The 20,650-nt window shown below is 36.4% G+C and overlaps 1 protein-coding gene across 1 annotated transcript in view; it reads left to right on the top strand.

The window, feature by feature from the left end:
* LOC140164134 (transmembrane channel-like protein 7) overlaps positions 1–20,024 on the top strand; it is a 57,868-nt gene extending 37,844 nt beyond the window's left edge. Inside the window, exons 12-17 of the mRNA XM_072187378.1 lie at positions 1,250–1,347; positions 3,914–4,021; positions 4,653–4,859; positions 5,503–5,658; positions 6,793–6,871; positions 15,172–20,024. Coding sequence (XP_072043479.1) covers positions 1,250–1,347; positions 3,914–4,021; positions 4,653–4,859; positions 5,503–5,658; positions 6,793–6,871; positions 15,172–15,399 — 876 coding nt within the window. The 3' untranslated portion in view covers positions 15,400–20,024. The remainder of the gene's footprint in view (positions 1–1,249; positions 1,348–3,913; positions 4,022–4,652; positions 4,860–5,502; positions 5,659–6,792; positions 6,872–15,171) is intronic.
* The last annotated feature ends 626 nt before the right edge of the window (positions 20,025–20,650 follow it).

Raw genomic sequence — 20,650 nt, 5'->3', positions numbered from 1 at the left:
CCATCTTGCTACCAAGATATCCGCATAAGTGCATTTATTTGTTTCTCATGCTTTTCTAACAACACACCAGAAGGTTTTTGCAAAGTGTATGCAGTAAGGCCTAAAAAAAAATTGTTTGATTGGCGTAACCCGACCTACCCTAAAATTAGGCCCTACCCTAACTTTTTTTATTTATTTTTTGCCTAAAAAAATAATAAAATTTAAAAAAATAAATAAAAATAAATAAATTTAAAAAAAAGAAGAAAAAAAGTTCCAAAGCCTTTATCAAACGACATTTACAGCTTAAAAAGTAAACAAAAAAAAAAAAAAAAAGAATCCCGACCTACCTACCCTAAAAATTTTTTTATGTTACGCCAATCAAACAATTTTTTTAGGCCTAATTAAAGCATGTGTGATCTGCTTCAACAAAATGAGCATAAAGTCGCAAGTTGGGAGTTTCAAAACATTCCAACTAATTAGTTGATGTTCTTTGCTTGAAGACACCTGCATTTATTAGCCTATTCGAAGTATGGCGTACACAAAAGGAGGACAGTCTTCAAACTGGGTAAAACCTGGCAAATTCAAAAGACCCACTTTATGCAGCGCCACCCTATTGTGTCCACCATATCTCGAAAAGGCTAATTGGCAGTGGTATGTCCATTGGGAATGGAGACAGAATTGAAGACAGAGTGCAGCATAGTATGTGGATCCCCATTCACAAAGCAAGGGTGAAAATAAGAGAGCTTGAACCAGGGACCACTTCCACAGAAAAAAGTGGCCCCTGGTTCACCAAGATTTGAAGAAACCAGGGGCCACTTCCAATTACCAAGGGGCCAATAAAAATAAAGAAATGCTGATAATGCTGGATGGGTTAAATAAGCAGTATTTGATATTTTTGGTTCACTATCCAGAGGGCAGGTTTTGTGAGAAAAGTCAGGCATGAGAATTTTCAGTTTAAAAACTGAATTCAGGTTTTTTTTTAGTCAAAATTTCCGCAACTTTATTTAATTTCAGCCTGTTTTTGGTACTTTTTGCCCAATTTCACGCGCATTTTCATTTTTTTCAGGTTTTTTTTAGGAAAGTGCAGTCTCATGCCTGAAAAGTGTCCCCTGGTCAACTACAAATGAGATGGAACCAGGGACCATTGCAGAGTTTCTGGGGGCCAAACGGCTCCCGTCTCCTGCTTAATTTCACCCTTGTCACAAAGTGTATGTGCTGTTCTGATATATTCCTACCTGATCAAATGTATTTTTTTCTTTGTGTCTTTTAGTGTTGGGAAACCTACATAGGTCAAGAATTCTACAAGCTGAGTATAACTGACTTTGCTGCAACTACAGTGGTTGTCTTATTATGGGAATTCCCAAGAAAGTAAGTCCCACTTAAGTCATTCAGGGGTGTGAGAGTTCCTCTTTTCAGCTGATTTCCTCGTTTTTTGTTGCCAAAATTTACGCCTTTTTCTTTTATTATCAGCCCATATTAGGCATTTTTGCCCTGATTTTACGCTGTTTTCAGCGTTTTTGGTTTGTGGCTCTCACACCCCTGGTCATTTTGTCATTGAAAACCAGTCACATATCAGAATTAGGGTTGCCCAAGTATATGTGATGTGCCATGTCATAAGGAGCCACTTTTGGGCAGAATCATAAATGGAGAAATAGGTTTTGTTGCAAATTTGTGATGTTATTAATGTTTAAAATATTGTCGGATAGTTTCAGACCGGAATATAACTGGCATCTTGTATTTTTTGAGATATTTTTCAAGGTAATTCCTACTCTCAACATTGTCAATAGTATTTTTAAAGGTCGATATCTCAATTTCCAATTTTATAATACCATAACTTACTAACTCAATATCTTCGTTTAGGAATGTCTGATTTCATTGGGGAAAACGGCGCTGTGGAGCAAAATATCTCTATATTAAGATATGTAAAATGTAAAATTGATGACTTGCCCAAAAGTGTCTCCTTCTGATGTGGCACGTCACATATGTCAACTGAAATCACAGAAAGTTACCAATTTTTTTCTTAATTATTGTCTTCTGTGGATCATTGGTTGTACGATAACCAAATTGTATGTTGATAAAGATAGAAATTCCCACAAATACTATTAGAATTAGGGTGAGATGGCCGAGCAGTTAATTTGTTGCACTGTCGTCTGGGAGAATACAATCGGTGAGGGGTCAAGTTTTGGGTTTACCTTAGAATTCTCTTCTCCCAAAATGTTCCTGTAAGGTCGGAAATCCTGCAATTTTGTTCAGTTACATTACAGAATATAATTATAGAATTTTTTCTCACGCCCAGACACTGCTTAACATATGCAGATTTAGGTAGTACAGGGTGATTTAAAATGAACTGTACCCAACTTCAAAAATTAAAACAAAATACTTACCGACGTTTAAATAGTTTGTGTTTGTAAGCTGTAACAGGATAGTATGTTTCCTAGTATTGGTGAAAAATTCATGTCTTTACTAAGGCTGGCATTTTCGGTCGGGTAAACGGGTACCCGCCCGAGATTACATTACCCGGGTAGGAAATACCCTCCCCGAGTACCCAAAATACAAAAAAATTCATAGTCTATTAATGATTTCAAAATGTATTGAATTTGAATGCATTTTGAAATCATTAATAGACTATGACATGAATACAAATTATCAATTTTCATATTAAAATAACAAAATATCTTGAATTTTTTTTTTTTTTTTTTTTTTTTTAGGTCAACCATGAATGATCCTGGCATTTAGGTCTAGGTCCAGAGACACTACAAAACCGAAAAAATAAAAATTTTTTTTTTTTTTTTTTTTTTGCAATTTGGTACCGGTTACCCGCCTGAAAATTGTGGCGGTACCCGGGTACAAAATTACCCGAAAATGCCAGGCCTAGTCTTTACCTCAAATGGTTTTGAAGAAAAGTACATTTTTAGAAAACACACCAAAAACGATGTTGCACACAGATGAGTATTTTATTCAAACTATCTGTTCTGCAGTATTTTGCTCACTCAACTGCCCTGAGACACTTTCGTTCAGCATAAATTGCGCATGCTTATTTAAAAATGAAAATAAGATGAATTGATAAATAAATACAATTAAAATTAAATACTTATCGACATTTAAATGATTTTATATTGCAAGCTGTAATAGGGTAGAAGGCTATTTCCTATTATTGGTGAAAAAATCAGGTATCAATTACGAGTTAATGGATATTGTACCAGCACCATTTCTATTTGAATTCAAATTTCCCTCTACAATTTCATGTTCTACATGTATTATTTAACATGTAATATTTGCAAACCTGACATTGTACTTGAATATCAATATTATTGATTTAATAATGCAAAATAACATTTGTCTTGGTTTTGCTGTACATGTACGTAGTCATGGTAGTTGCATTTTGTTACTGCGGTAGAGAACACGGATAAACTTATATAGTTCTGTGTGTTGGTCTAAAAATTGGATGATAAACTGAAAATGAGATATCTTCTAACTAAAACCACTTATTATCAAAATTCATTCTATGATAGTTTTTTTGATATGTACAATCTCCGCAAATATATATTAAAAAATGGGTGAAGTTGGGTACAGTTCATTTTAAATCACCATGTATATGTCGGAGACAGGTCAAGCCATTTTGGATGTATGCAAATTAGGCACTGTTCCACTACTTGGATATTTGGGGACTTTTGATGTGTTATTTAATATACTTTTCTGAAATGAATGGTGATTAAGTGGATTCTGTTGCAATTAGTGTTGGGTTAACCCTTTATTTTTCTTAATTTAACAGGGCTATAGATATGCCTTAACATTTCATATTTTAGTCTTCCTAATTGTGTTGCAGCATAGCCCTTCTTTAATCTGCCTATGCATCGCAGAGGCAGAATAATGTTATTGTAATTGTGTATATTGAACATTGTGTTATTTTAATAATTTGTTTTGTATTTTACAGATTGGCAGCAAAGTATTTAAAAATAGGCATAGCGAAAGCATTAGGAAATATGGAATTTGAAATACCAAAGAATGTGCTGGCTATTGTCTACTCACAAGCCTTGTGCTGGTAAGAATTAAAATTTCAAATGTATATTTTGGAAATAATGTTAATCTACAGTTTCAAAGAGCTGTCATTATGTTGAATTAAATTAGTACATATACAGAGTCACAATCCTGGAAAAAATAGTTGGCACACTTGTACTAAACAATTGAAATATGTGCCCTATCAAGATTGGATAGGCTAGTGAAACATTCATTCAATGTATGTGAATCACAGACTCCCCCATGTATCTCACCCTTCCCCACTCCCCACCTTTCAACGTTGGAGGGTCTTTTGGACCTGCGGACAACATGGCGCCATTCAACATTGAATTGGGGGAGGGATATGCCAAAAGACAGCCAAAGTGTGCCAACCTTGTTTTTCCACAATTGCAGATAAGGTCATGCCATGCCAATTACATTCCTTTTATCAAAAAATAAATAATTGGCATAATATGAGGAAAAAAAAATCAAATTATATATAGGCTCATTTTGCCAGAAGATCGCACTTGTTAGAGTACCTGAAAGCTCAGTCCTCTGAAAAGGACTTCTCTAATGGAAAGATTAAATCCTACATATGTTTAGCGACCTAGAGTACCAAGTAATTTCAAATCCTACTTCATAAATTGTTCCTACTTCATACATTGTTGCATCTACAGGATTGGCTCATTCTATGCTCCATTGTTACCAGTCGTCTGCGTCATCAAGTGCTTTGTATTCTTCTACCTCAAGAAATGGAGTCTTCTGTACAACATGGTGCCTTCCTCTAGACCATTCCGTGCTTCCAGATCAGGAATATTCTTCATGGCTATCTTACTCGTCACATTTATGTTATGTATAATACCAGTGGGATACTCAATTGCAGCGTAAGTATATTGCTTAAGTTGGGTTGGTATAGTGTAATGATCAGCCCAAATGCCTCAAATAAAGAAATAAGGGGCGATATAGTATGCTTAACAGGCAAATAATGTGTCGAGGCAAACTTTCAATAATGGGGGAGGCATCCGGCCGAGCCCATTATTTAAAAACAATTCTGGCTGTGGACACATGAGTCCCAAAAGCATACTGTAAGCCCTTTATTTCTATTCAGCTTACAAATTAATGAATTTATTGAAAAATTTTTGTTTTGTTTTCAAAATGTCACTGAACTCCCAAGTATATAACAGTGCTCCAAACCCGCTTTGCGCGCACTTTACTGCTCGACTGCTGCGCAGGTATAATTGTCAAAATACGCATGTCTTATGTGTCACGCAATGCTTGTACTGCATCACGCTTTGCTGCGAGAAGAATATATAGAATTCATTGCCCAGCCCATTTTATGGTTATTTTTATGTCTTGCACATCACACGTTTCAACAAATCAGGGTGCATGGTTTTGAATAAAGGCCACTTGGGATAATAATTAAAAATGTTTTTGATTAATTTCATGGTCGGTAATTGTGGCCTTATTACTGTATTGGTGATCTGATGAAGCTATTAATAAGATGTTTTAATTTTGGCATATTTCCAGCATTGCGCCCTCACAAGGTTGCGGTCCATTCCGTGGTCGTGAGACAATCTGGAGTGTGATGACAGAGACCGTGGATAGCTTCCCTGCTGTGCTCAACAAAGCCATTGATTTCATCGCATCCGCTGCATTTGTTATACCACTTATTGTTGTCTTATTGTAAGTATTAACCCTCTCCCTGCGGGTGTCGAATGCAGACGACAAGTTTCATTTTTTTTTTGAAAACTCAAAAATTTAAGAATTATAAATGTTTGTGACCATATTTGGAATAAGCTTGAAAAATGTACTAAAATGAGTACAAACAAGTCTAGTATTGGTTCAGTGGTTCTTAAGATATGGCTTGGTATTTTGAGAAAATTTGTCAAAATTTGGGACTTCATATATTGAAGCCTATGGCATTGATGAGCAAATCAATGGTTATTTAGGAAGGTGTACTTGTATTTAAAATGTTTGTATCATCAAGAAATTGCAATGTTCATTTCATTGGAGAGAAAATGTACTCATTCACCTTGTATCGTGCTTGATTCTATAGTTTGATATTATTCCATCATCTTTAAGCTTGATCAGCTTGTAAAGGGCGGGAATTGTTAGGCTTTTACCATAATGCCGAAAAGTAGACCCACATAAAGAGTGATAATTGACATAGTTGACCCGTCTGGTCTACATTTTTGTGTGTTAAATAAAGTAGGGTTGATCCTTCATGTAATTATTTCGTGTAATCTAATCCCAACTCTAACCCTAATCCTAACCCTAACCCTAACCCTAATCCTAATCATAACCCTAATCCTAACCCTAACCCTAATCCTAACCCTAATCCTAACCCTAAACTAACCCTAACCTTAACCCTAACCCTTACTTTGTGTAAAATTACATGAAGGAATAACCGAAAGTAGACAAAAGTATAGTACTTTGATTATTAATAATCTGTGATGCTTCTTGCAAGATGTCACAAAACAATTCTCAAAATAAAATATAATATATTATATTAATATTAATCCACGATGTCACAAGGCCTGCCGATAACTAGCTGATCAAACTACAGTATGACCTAATTGTGGACCTCTTTTGTTTTCATGTGTGCAAATTTAAATTTGATCAACTGTTAGGCCTAAAAAAGGAAATTGTTGTATTGGCATAACCTAAATGGCACTAATAATATGCCCTACCTTGACAAATTTTTTGTTTATTTTGGCCCCAAATCACCACGCTTTGGTTGAAGCAACAGAAATCCATAAACAACTGTGTCAATTGTAGCATAATAGAATCTCTGTTTATTTGGTTTTCCCCTTACAGTTTGACATTATATTACTACCATGCTATAGCATCAGCACATAAACAGATGGTGAATATACTAAAAGAACAACTTATAATGGTAAGTAATGCCGAGTCGTAACATACAAGTTTGAGTCATTCATAGCGGGTTTTCCCCAGCTACCATTACATTTTAAGTTTGAGTCATTCATTAGGGGTTTCCCCAGCTACATTTTAACACTAAATTGCACTATTACAGTTTAAATCCATGCCCCCCTATGGAAGACATGACCACAAGGAGTGAGAATTTCAAATGGGGCTACCTGAATTCCATTTGAAATTGTCATGCCTTATGTGGAAGGTCATGTCTTCCATAGGGGGCATGGATTTCAACAGGAACATCCCATTTGGGTTGATGATTTATCAATTAAAATTCTGTACCCTCATACTTTTTGATACCATTAATTTGAATGAGTATGCCAATGACCCCCCTGTCATGTATTAGTTTTCCCCCTTAACACTTTTTGAAATAAATCAAAAAATATTTCATGAAACGTAAAATTGTAAAAAGGTATGTGTAGCCTTATTTGTTTTACACATGTGGACCAATTTATAGCATCACACACCTTATTGTTCAGTCACAACCCATGGTGTCACACCCATTGTGGCCATCCGTGATAATCAACTTTTGAAAAGCACCCTAAACAAGGATTTAACCCTTGGCTAAAACGATACCCTAAACAGGTAACATGTGCCTGTTTTCACACCCTAAACAGGGATTTTATTCCTTGCATCAAATTTTATACCCAAAATTTCATTTCCGTGTATTAGCAATTGCAATTTTGCTACCCTTTTTCAATGTTTTTGATCCTAAACACAATACGCGCATATGGTGCCTACCCACGAAAAACTTCCCTTTTTACACATTTTTATTATCGCGGATGGTGTACAGGCCACAATGGGAGTGACCCCCCCGGGTCACAACAGTTCATTATGTAAAACAAGAGACCATTTTAAAAGTTGCATCTCAGTCTATAGGAGGTAACTCCAATATAATACATTATTATGTTTTGATGGATCCAAGTTGTGATAATATTGGATCCAAAACATAATAATGATAAAATTGGATGCTTTACGCCCAATATTTATTCAGGCATGAGAGTGAGGAATTCTAAAAAAAGAGGAAAAATGGCGACCGGATTATCGCCCCTCACGGCGGGGGGTCCAGGGGCCCGCTTCAGGGCCCTTGGTGGGGTCCAGGCGCGAAGCCCCGGCGGGGGCGATGGGCGGAGCCCCTTGAAGCCAGAGGGCTTCTACACTGTAAAAACCCTATTGAGGCCCTCTCAGGAGAGCAATTTTACAGGAAAAAAAGACACATAAATGAAGACAAAATGTTTAATTTGAATGAAAAAATAGCACTTTTTAGTACAATGTGAGTGAAAATCAAATACTTACCCTCACTTTGTGACCTCACCTAATTTGACCCCTAGATGACCTTTGACCTCAAGACCCTTCACCTCAGCCGTAGTCCCCCATCCACTGATCATTGTTACCAAGTTTGGTTTTAATTGGCATAGCAAATGTATACATAAAAAAATGTGTTATGCGTTTGGATGATACAGCGATTTGAAATTTCAACTGCCTATACTTTTACATGCGGGGCGGCCATCTTAAATTGGCCATATTTACTTAACAACATGACCGATGAAGCCGATTCTTGGATATGTGATGCACAATTAAAATTCGATTATTTTTGACCTTTGACCCCTACATACCCTTTGGCCTATATAACCCCAACTTAAATCAACCCTAGACTTTGGCACAACCATGTGAGAAACGAAATGAGGTATGTGCCTCCTAAATGATAGTCAACAAATTCAACAATACAATGAATGACATGCATGCATCAGTGCATGAAGATACAAAAAATGACAAGAGTTTTAAGCTTTAATACCTGGAAGAACAGTCAGTGTTACTCTTCCTCATCTTCAATATCTTCTTGTGGCTATCATTTCCCACGTGCATGCGTGGTCAACTAGAGCCACGCGTCCCCTCATTGCGTATTTGATCTCCTTATAACAAACAATGCAGAAAGCAAAACCAGGTTTCTTGATCAATCTTATGCAATGCGACAACTTCTGCCCGGTTGCACTGTGTGTATGATCCAGCCATTCCCACCGCCATAAGTTCTTCACCAGTGGGTCTTTTCGATCTTCTTGAATAGCTAGCTTGCTTGCAGAAGTGCCCTTTCTAGGAAATCACAATCCCTCGACGCCATACTAACTCTTTGGTAATGTTTTTTAGTTCAAATATTTCGCTTTCGGACACGATTGTTTGGATTTTATTCACCCGATCGCATCTTTTTACAGACGAAATTCATGACACGAAACCATCTTTAAAAAAGTTTACTATCGTCGGGTCAAAGGTCTTTTGCTATATAGCCTCATCCCCAAGCTTGTGGGTAGCCCAAGTGCACGATATGTTAATCTTTAGCGTCATCAAGAGTCTGATGGTGAGACTACTTTTGCTAATATTCGATTCCAGTCGTTTATTGCGAGTAAAACATGTACAATTCAGACGGGGATTTCCGCGATTTACCTAATACTTGAAAAACGCGGAAGCAGTTATTCTCATGGATTTGGGTCATTGAAAACGCGGAAAATCGCGGAAACGCGGAGATTTCTCATGCCTGTTTATTGGTCTCGCTATGAGTTTTAAAATATTGGACTCGACAACGTCTCGTCCAATATTTTAAAACTCATAGCTCGACCAATAAATATGGGCTCAACCGATCCAATTTTATATCAGTAGGTCCAGTCCTATTTTTGTGTTTTTTAAGTAAAACCTGAGTATTGACTCGGGTGTAACTTTTAAAAAAGGCCTCTTTTTTTACAATATGAACCATTGTGACTGAACGCAATGATGAGTGACACTATAAATTGGTGCACATGTGTAAAACAAAGGTGGCTACACATACCTTTTTACATTCAGTAAAATACTTTTGATTTATTCCAAAAAGCGTATTTTAGTACTGCATTTATTCCATTTAACCATCCATGTCCCTATATAAACGCCCACCCAAAACTGATATTAGTTTATTAACTACCCATGCAAATCTGAAGCATGGTCTGAATCATATGACATACAGACATACTGATGATGATAGATGAATTTTTTATGCTTTTTTTACGTCTTGTTGGCCTAAAAAATATAAAAAACAAGCACCCACCCGAAATGATTTTGTTAAGCGCCCTGGGCGAATAATGGAACGAATACAGTAATTGATATAAAACTTCATGATACCAAATGAATTAGTCACAACACCTCTCACTCGGAAAGTACCACTCCAACTTTTCTTTTGATACATCCATACATCCATATTCCAGTTTTACACTTTATTGTGACTTGTTTTCTTTATTGATGTTTGATTTCTCGCTAACCTTGATTTCTATATTGACAGGAAGGACGTGATAAAACATTTCTGTTATCACAGCTTAATACAATTGACTTAGAGGAGGGTAATGATATGATTAATGTCTGGTGGTAACATGAAATCAATGCTGCTATTCTCAAGAGAGTTTCTAGTGTGTTTCTAGTATGCGTTCAATCAAATTGTGGAGGGGGGGGGGGTATGCTCCTTGAGGAACTGGAAATGATGGGCCTTTGAGCTGATGGTGTATCATATAAAATGGGGGTCTGTTGGAGCAGCACATTGTCACTTTCTTTGCTGAAAAAAAAACACCCAGAAATGTGATGAATGAGCAATTAGGGGGTCTTTCAGGGCTGAAATGATCAAAATTAAGGGTCTTTCATCACTCTGTTTTGGTCAAATTGGATGAAGCTCGAGTAGAAAAACATGAATTTAATATCAACCATTTCCTGTGAATTTTGAAATTAAGTTATTTAGTTTGTGAAAGTTTTAAATCAGATTTGTTAAAAATCATTCAAATTTAGACATATCAAAGATAGATTTCTGATAAACTTGATTTTTAATTGAAGTTTACGTAATTAATGTGACTCTTCAAGTGTGTGGGTATTGGACATGGTTGAATGATTGTTGAAAAACATGCTAAAAAATCTCTGAGAATAGAGCAAAATATTTAGGTTACAGAATCGCCACTGGTTAACACGGTGGGAATGAAAGTAGCTATAATCCTTTTGAGCTATGTTGTCATTGTGAGCTTGCTTTCATATATACCAAAGGGTTCAAAAGTTCCCAGTTCCTCCTAAGACTTTTTAAAATAACTTATAAAAATTTTAAAGGTTTTGGTAGTACAATTTTAAAGGTTTTTGGTAGTACATTTTGTTCAAGACATAATTGGTGCAATTTAAAATGGCAAACATTGCTGCATTTGGTCACAATGGCTCATTGTGTACGAAAAACTAATAAGTAAGAAAATATGCAATTTTGAATGTTGCATGTTGGTCCATCCCATTTTCAAACAAATGCAGTAGGCCTCACCCAATGTAGATTACATTTTATATCACTCATACATAAATTCTAGACAGTTCATTGGTTGATCACCATTTATAATTTTTACCATCAGCCTCTCCGTGTGATAGTTTTTACCATCATGTGCTTTGCCGTAGTGCGCCTGCGCCAAGCCGTGCGCCGACTCTAAGACTTGCTGATTTAGTTATAGGGTGGACCCCAAAATGTGAAGTATACCACGGCAAAACTGAAAAAATGTATTTCCTACCTTAAATTGTATTTAGTAATAGAATTTATGTACGAGTGATATAAAACAAATATTAACTGTCTTAAATTAGTGTAATGGTGAAATATAATCACTGGTGAAAGATGTATTGTTCCATTCCACTCGCCGTTCCTGCTTGTGGAATGGAACAATCCATCTTTCACCTTGTGATTATATTTCTACCATCACACTCATAGACAGTTAATATTTGTATACCACATGCTTTGTGGCATATGAATGGACCAAAGTTCAGCTGTCAAAATTGCATGTTTTCTTACATAATGAGCCGTTGTGACTGACCACATTGTCTGTGACATTGTAAATTGGACTAGGTGTATAAAACTAGAAAGCAACCAATAATATTATGTTCTGATTTTGTTAACATATTTGAGTTATTTAAGAAAGTCTTATAGGGAAACTTGTGAACCCTTTATTTTCCTCTATACCGGTTTATATGGAGGATATACAGCTATCGCTAATTGTGGTGTTTTACAGTGGTTTGAAAACAGGCAACAAATATATGATAACAACATGGCTTAAATGGAATTTACCCATGGGCACTACTTGCTGTTATATCAACCTCTAAACACTATTTTGATTGGTTACAAACAGGGCTACATTATCTACTCAGCCAATCAGAGATATGATAAGAATGATCAGTAATGCTGAAGGGATTAAGGTTAAAATTCCTAAGAGATCTAAAAGCTCAATTTTGATTGGTTATTCAGATGATTATTTCATAGAATCAACAAATTTGGAAAACTGTAAGAAAGGCGGTAGTGCTCATGGGGTTAATTTTGGTAACAGGTGTACTAAATACAATATTGATAATTATCAGAACATACACTATTATATGATCCTAAGATATTCCCATAATGATCTTGCTGGAGAGATACGCTTTCGTACTATAGAATACTGTACCATCTTGTTCACCTTAATTATTTAGTCCTATCAGGCATTCTCAAATAGCGGTGCGCATGCCACAAATGGCAGGCGGTGGGGTTCATTTGAGAATGCCTGCCTTAAATATTCTAACTTATTCTGAATTAACTCCATTATCTTACCCTAACCACCATTAATCCTAACCCTATTCTCCCTCTTTCCCTTATCTATGGTGATATAGTATTCTATAGTTACTCAGTAATGATCACACACAAACACTGTATTTAGTGCACTCTTATCATAAACAATTTTGTGTACTAAAAATGAGACACTTTTGACTCAACTTTTAACCCTTGACCTTTGGCCTGTAAAGGGTAACTGTGGTAAGAAAAATGGATTTAACCCTAACCCAACTAGGACTCACTAAAGCCTACTATTAAAACCGCTCTGCGTGCATGCATTCCACGGGACTTCATGACGCAATCAGACCAAGTCATATATACCCAGGGAATCGCTGGCGGGCCAACGCCACCTGTGTAGCTACATGCTGGGGATCTTCTGTGTGGCATGCGAGGGTCCGAGGTTCAATCCCGGGTGCCAAGTGACTTTCTTCTTCATCTTCTCTCCTTTTTCGCTCCTTCTTTCCCTTCTGATAACCAAAAAACCACGGGTAGGGTTAGGGTTAATGCATAGCAGAATATATGGAATAAAGTGTTGCTGAATTGTATTAGTAAATTTTGTTCCAACCATGTAAAAACAGGTCAAAGGTCATTATGTAATGCCATGTCGACATTATACTGTTGCCATCTGTCAAATACATGTAATTACTGTCCATCTTTTAGTAGAAGTTTTTTCTGTGACAATGTCCAATTTCTGTAGTTGTGATTCAGAAAATTACCCAATTACATAAATTTACATTAGCCTTTTCAAGGTAAGGCAAACTTAATAGGATGGCGCTGCACGAAATGGGTAGTCTTTTGAATTTGCCGGGTTTTACCCATTATTGAAAACTGCCCTCCTATTGTGTACGTCATATCTCGAAAAGGTTAATGTTCTGCTAAGTAATGTATTTTCTTGTCAACTAAAATATATCGTAACTTGCCTACTGTGCAATGTAAATGATCTGGTCTCTTGACATGGCATTTCTAAGTCAGGAAGAAAATGAAAAAGACTATTTTTGTTGGAACTGTCAATGTGTGGATGGGTAGTAAAGTACTCCCTATTCCAGAAAAATACAGAACTAATTTTTTGGGATTAAAAAAATATTATCCTGTTTTGCCGAAGGAAACATAGCTAAATCCTAATCCTTTAGTTAGTTCTAACTGGCAATAAAAGTCAAATTTTAATATTTGGTCAATTTTTGGAAATAAGAGCCAAAAATATAAGTTTTTGGGGTGTTTTTAGTATGCTGTGACAATCAAGCCCAAAGACTTGTACCAAGACTAATATCAGTTTATAATGCAGTCTAATGTTTCTGATAACTGATCATTTAATTAAAGAAACACAAAAAAGTGAAAATTATAGCAAAATTTCGGCATATACTCAAGATGCTTAGACTTGTTCTAAGTCTTTGATTTTTGCGACTCAATTGTCAGAAAATATGCCGAAAATGCATGTTTTTGGCTCTTTTTTTCAAGAAATTAGTAAAATAGTGATTTTTTTCTTTAATTGCAAGGTAGGACTAACTAAAGGATTAGGATTGAGCTATATTTCATTTGGCAGACCTTGATAATATTTTTTTAATTCCAAAAAATGAGTGCTATATTTTTCTGGAATAGGGAGTAGGTGCTTACTTGCAGCTAATTGTTAAGAATGGGATTTGGTCTAAGGAAAATTATTTATGTATTCTATTTTAGGTTGAGAAAATGTTATTTAATTTTGGTTTATTTTTAAGAGTGGCAATTTAGTCTAAGGTAATGAATAAGGTAATAAGGTAATGTGTTGCAATGTGGAGCAGAGCAAATTGTATTGTTGATTGTACATTATGTGTTGCAATGTGGAGCAGAGTAGCTAATTGTTAAGAATGGGATTTGGTTTAAGGAAAATTATTTATCTGGTTTATTTTGGGTAGATAAAAGAGTATAAATTTTGATGTATTGGTAAGTGTGGGATTTTAGGGGTCTAAGGAAATGAATAAATTACATGTTGCAAAGTGGAGCAGAGCAAATTGTATTGTTGGTTGCATATTGTGCAAGTGATGTAGAAATTTTATTGCATATTATGTTAAGTGCCAGTCATACTAGCATACTGTGATCGGTCCATTCAGAAGGTCTGGTCCATCCGCCTACGTCAAAGGCGTAACCATGGGAGGGGATGCAGAGGGTGCATCTGACTGATATAAAACTCACTTATTAGTTTTTCAAACTGGTTGAATTTCATTTGTACACACAAAACAAGTTGGTACTTGGGCCAAAATTTGCCCCTTGAAAAAAGTCTTGGTTATGTGTCTGGCTTACAGTAACTCAACCATCATATGATGCAGTTTGTCCATTTGGGTCTCATGAGCCAGTGTGTCCCAAGTGGGTGTAAGATTGCATACATTGACTCGCGAACAATGGTGGTGCATCTGTACACATAAATATGAACAAATTTACTGGGACAAAATACTGATGTCACTGCATTGATGGACTATAGTTGTGATTGACACTTGATAAAATATGCAAAATTATGCCGCTTTTTGTAGGTTATACACGCAAAACTGCTGCTGCACCAAAGTGTTTTTAGGATTGCTTGGGTAGGAGTTTTGGAAGCAAAAGGAGCACTGCTGGTGATGAGGTAACAAAATCTTAACATTTTTTGTCTGAAATTAATCAATTTTGTAATTTCTTGTTCCACACAACAGGAGGGGAGGGACAAGCACTTTCTGCTTACAAGACTGAACGAGCTCGAACCAAACATAAAAGGTGGGCATCAGAAACACAAACGTGAGCAGGCACAGAGTCTTAAACAGTCGCATCATCCTCGGAAACAACAAACACCACCACCGAGGGCGCCGTCAGAAGCGTGGTCTGGAAGAGGGAGTCAAAGGAATGGACATCCATTTAGTACATCAGATGTACAAGTTTGGTAAAATATGTTGCAGATTGGGAAAAAAATTACATGATTTATTGTCTGCGTTATTGTAATAATGCAAAAACAACACATGTGATGTGATCAAGCAAAATCAGTCAGAAGTTGGAAATATTGATTTTAAGATATAGCCAAACAAAGGAACTTTTGTTTCGTATTGTTTTTGAAACTCTTTAACTGCTCATATCTTTTGAACTGGCTGTACAATTTCAATGGAGTTTTCTGAAAAATGGAGCTTTGCAAATGCTTGTTGCAATTCAATTCGCTGTCGTAGTTCTCGTTAGAATATGACCGTTGCTGGGTCAACTGGATCACGCTTTCTTTGTTACGAACCGCTGATCGAAATGATCACAACACAAAGCCTATGGCATATCAAAATTCGGAACAGGTGTATGAGCCCAGGCTTGGAGCAGTAATGGTTACTAACTTGCACTACGACAGTGAGTAAGAAACTGAAAATTGGATATGACCGACTTCAGACTGATTTTGCTTGATCACACCACATGTGTGAAATGGCTGCTTCATGTAAATACATTGTTTATGCAGCACATTATAAGATACTGATTAGCTCTATTGCATTTTTGCTGGTGACCAATAATTCATTCCAAGTTGGTACTTCGATATAAAATTGTGTTTCATTCATTAACCGGAAGCGATATTTTTTCGACATCATTTTTGCAACTCACATGTTAAAATCAGTTGATTTTTCAGAGAAACTTTTTCCAGTAAATTTTCCTGTATTCAGTGTTAAATTGAAGAAAAAAAATTACAAAAATGATGTACGAAAAAAAATATCGCTAACAGGATTTACAGGAAGTTGGTAAATTTTAATAATGCAAAAGGCAGCTATTGTTTGTCTAAGCACATAACATACCTGCACTCACACGATGGTCAGACCATATCACAAACTCTATTATACAAGTTAATTTGTTGCTCCAGATAGTAATACACATACTGCCATTATACCTTTTATGATTCAAGAACAAGCTAAAGCGGTATTCTATAAACAAAGTGGTATTCTAGAAAATATAGATGCTAAGCTCATGCAAGATGGTATTCTGCTGTTGTTACTTAAAGTAACAGCAGCAGTCTTCAGAACAATAATTAAAACAATGTCAGTTGCTATTTTAGCTGTGAATCTGTATGGGCTAATCCATTTTACACTACCCCTGTGGAAGATTTTGGAAACATCTTCCACAGGGGGAGTATGAATTTCAAATAGAATTAGCACATTAATCGGGTCTATTTGAAACTCATCCTCCTCCTTCCCTGGCAGTGTATGAAATTCAAATAGAGCTACCTAATGTGTTGATTCCATTTGAAATTCATACTCCCTCTGTGGAATATATTTCTAACATCTTCCACAGGGGAGTGCGGTTTTCAAATGGAACAGCCCAATACATCTATTTTCCAATTAAACTTGTGTAACATTAAAAGAGACATACATTCAGAGATCCAAACTAAATTATTCCGTACACATATTTTTTTTTTCACTTTTAGAATATTTACCAAATGTAGTAACTAATCCGTACAATGAATAAGCTATACATTGTATTTTCATCTTTATGCCCGCATTGCCCGGGCATAGTGGATTCCATGCAAATTCAATTTACGGGAGACGTGATCTCAAATATGGACGTAATCGTACAGTTTCCTTCATATATTTATCGATATTTGTGAAAGAAAATGATTAAAGGGTTATCTCCAGATTTATCAACCATTTTTAAGCGACCTCAGAAATTTTTACAGATTTTTTTTTTTTTTTCTCGACGGACCTCTGAAAGTCCCTTTAAGGACAATCAGAGATTGTGTGTTCTGCCTTTTCTGCTCCACTAAATTATCAACAATAATTAAGGGCTCTGATATGAGCATTTGGAGAGTATATTGAGAGTATATTGCATTCTGAATACGAAGGATGTCCTTCTGATATCAAATAATTTTTTTGAATTTTGCAATATAATACAAATTTTATGACAAATTATTAAAATTTGATATTAAAATTTTTTTTCGATATATGACATTCCTCGAAGTAAACTTTATAAATCTAATGATATGTACTAAAGTATATGTAGCTGGGATGAAAAGCCGACAATCAATTTAAAATGTTGACTTTTCATAGTGAAGATATACATTTTTTCGCAGAATCAATGTTGATTAGGCCAATTTGGCACCCCCTAAGGGTGGCGCATTCCCTAGTTACGCCACTGCTCATGTCCCACAAAAAATACTGTCCAAACACTCATACCCCTTAAGAGAATTTGATCATAAATACTGTTGTTTATTTTGTAAAATATTGCTATAAACTCATAACTAATTCTATAAATGTTAAAGGCCTATTCAGTGAGTCCAGCAAAAGTGTAAAAAAAAATCAAAATTGTGTATAAATTGCTTTAAAGTGAAGAAAAGGTCATTCAAGTTGTCATTGGGTATTTTTAAAATGAAAATAAGTTTGTGAACTGTTTATTAATATTTTTGTTTGGATAAGAATTGGATTTGGGAATTCAGACTCTATATGGCTCCATGTGTAACATGGCGGTGGGGGGGGTGGAGGTTTACTTAGTCAATTTGGCTTCCTCAAAAGAGTGACGTCAGTCATTGCATATAACTGCCATAAACTACCCTAGTTGCTTCATTGTAAATACTGTAAATAAAAGGTCTATTACTAGCCTTTTCGAGATATGAAGGACACAATAGGATGGTGCTGCACAAAGTGGGTAAAGGCTTTTGAATTTGCCGGATTTTACCCAGATTGAATACTGCCCTTCTACTGTGTGCGCCATACTTCGAAAAGGCTAATTCTATATCAACAAGGGTATATGATGTCAAGTGAATGTATTTTGAATGCAATGGGTTAGTACAAGAAGATCCTATCTGCAATAGCTGCCCTATAGACATTTGACAATTTCTACGTTCTAGATTGTACACATATGACACCTGGCAGCTATTGGAGATGGGGCCTTGTTGCACTACTCCCTGAAATTCTATTTTCAACTTCAGAAATAGTCATGACTTTTAATGCTGGCTTCATATTTCCTGTCGCTCTGACGACGATTTTGCTTCACTGCTCAATCGCACCAAAAACGCTAGCAATGACCAGCGGAAAGCCAATATATCGATCACTCCACCACTTTACCCAAAGGGACAGATTGCTAGGAGTTGAATTCAACTCGGGAGCAGAGCCGCTGTGATGTATGAGAACAGGCAACATTGGCTTTCATAGTCATGCCCCTGCTGCTCAGCGGCATGCCACTCCGCTTGCAGAAAAGTACAAGCGGAATGATGAATCGGCAAGCGGCACCAAAAACGCTAGCAATGACCAGCGGAAAGCCAATATATCGATCACTCCACCGCTTTACCCAAAGGGACAGATTGCTAGGAGTTGAATTCAACTCGGGAGCAGAGCCGCTGTGATGTATGAGAACAGGCAACATTGGCTTTCATAGTCATGCCCCTGCTGCTCAGCAGCATGCCACTCCGCTTGCAGAAAAGTACAAGCGGAATGATGAATCGGCAAGCGGCACCAAAAACGCTAGCAATGACCAGCGGAAAGCCAATATATCGATCACTCCACCGCTTTACCCAAAGGGACAGATTGCTAGGAGTTGAATTCAACTCGGAGCAGAGCCGCTGTGATGTATGAGAACAGGCAACATTGGCTTTCATAGTCATGCCCCTGCTGCTCAGCAGCATGCCACTCCGCTTGCAGAGAAAAGTACAAGCGGAATGATGAATCGGCAAGCGGCAGAAAGTATGAAACCAGCATTATGTTATACAGATTTTTACGGATGCACTCGAAACTACACTATTTTGCACAAATCTACCACACTGGCTCACCGATTGCGTACCATTACACTTGTGTTACGCGATGCTACGCAGATTGATTGACTATTGAGATGGTGATGATGACATGATTCAATTAGCCAATCAGAACTCGACTTCATGTTTACGCCATAAACTTCACCAGATCGGGAAGTGTGCAAGATCTTTGCAAAATGATGTAGGGCCATCTATATAAATTGGGAATGACTATTTTCAGCTGTTAGGCTCTAAACCTGTGTGTGACCATATGTTTATCAATGCATATGTATTTATTATTATTGTAAATTTTCACTAATTGAACAAAAATTCAGTATTTGCAAATTTTATCCATGTACATATAATGTATGATTTGTATTATATTTGAATGAATCAGCAATAAAGTGTATAATCTATAAGACAGTGGGTATTCCATTTTAAGTTCACATTCCCCCTGTTGAAAATTTTGGAAATATCTTCCAGGGGGGGGGGGGGGTATATGGGATTAGCACATCAGAACTCAATTTGCAACTTACCCTTCCTCTGTGGAAGGTTGAATCTTACTCAGTGGGTGTATGAAATTCAAATGGAGCTGCCTAATTTTTTCATTCCATTTGAAATTCATACTCTCGCTGCATCTTCCACAGGGGAGTATGGATTTTAAATGGTATTATAAGAAGTTAATTGTTGTATTCTTCTTTGGGATACAAGTTTTTCAATTACTGCCAGAACAGCAAATTATTGCTGGACAGTTAAGTCCATTGCAGGACATACGGCCTAAAAAAGTTTGTATTACCCTACTTTTAAAGCCTTAAGGCTGCGATCACATAGAAGTATCACGGTATTAGCTATATCTGAATACGCTCATTCGATCAGGCTGAGTTCACATAGTATACTCCTATGTGAACTCAGTCTGATCGAATGAGCGTATTTCGTGTAGCGAATACCGTATACTTCTATGTGATCACAGCCTAATGTACGATTTCCATTCAAAATGTTGAAATAATATTAGTAATAACTGTCAGGAAGGGTTGCTGTCCATTTTGAAGGTAAAGTGAAAGAAACCCCACTGGTTATTTTGACCATTTAACATGCAGTTCTATGGGAGGAAATAAAGTCACAAAAATTGTGACTTTATGTCGAACTTTGCTCTGTTGACTTACAATGACAACAAATTTGGCTGATTCCATTTAGGTGCAAGTTGGGACAACATGTGTAAGCATTACAAATATGAAAAAAAAAATCAAGTTTGAAAAAAAATTAACCAATTTCATATTATAAGATCGTACATTATGGCTTTAAGACAGGGTCAGTCCGTCAGGTTTTTTTTCAAAGACAAATAGAAGATGTTTGGAATTGCAGGAAAAATTATCTCACATTGAGGAGATAACCTGTATTTTGTTTTATATGAGCAAGAAGCATAGTGTTTCTGAACAAAAAAGTGCCTTTCCTATAAT

The sequence above is a fragment of the Amphiura filiformis genome, chromosome 11 (genome assembly GCF_039555335.1).
Source record: "Amphiura filiformis chromosome 11, Afil_fr2py, whole genome shotgun sequence".
Classification (NCBI taxonomy): Eukaryota; Metazoa; Echinodermata; class Ophiuroidea; order Amphilepidida; family Amphiuridae; genus Amphiura; species Amphiura filiformis.
This window is presented reverse-complemented; position numbering and strand designations above follow the sequence as displayed.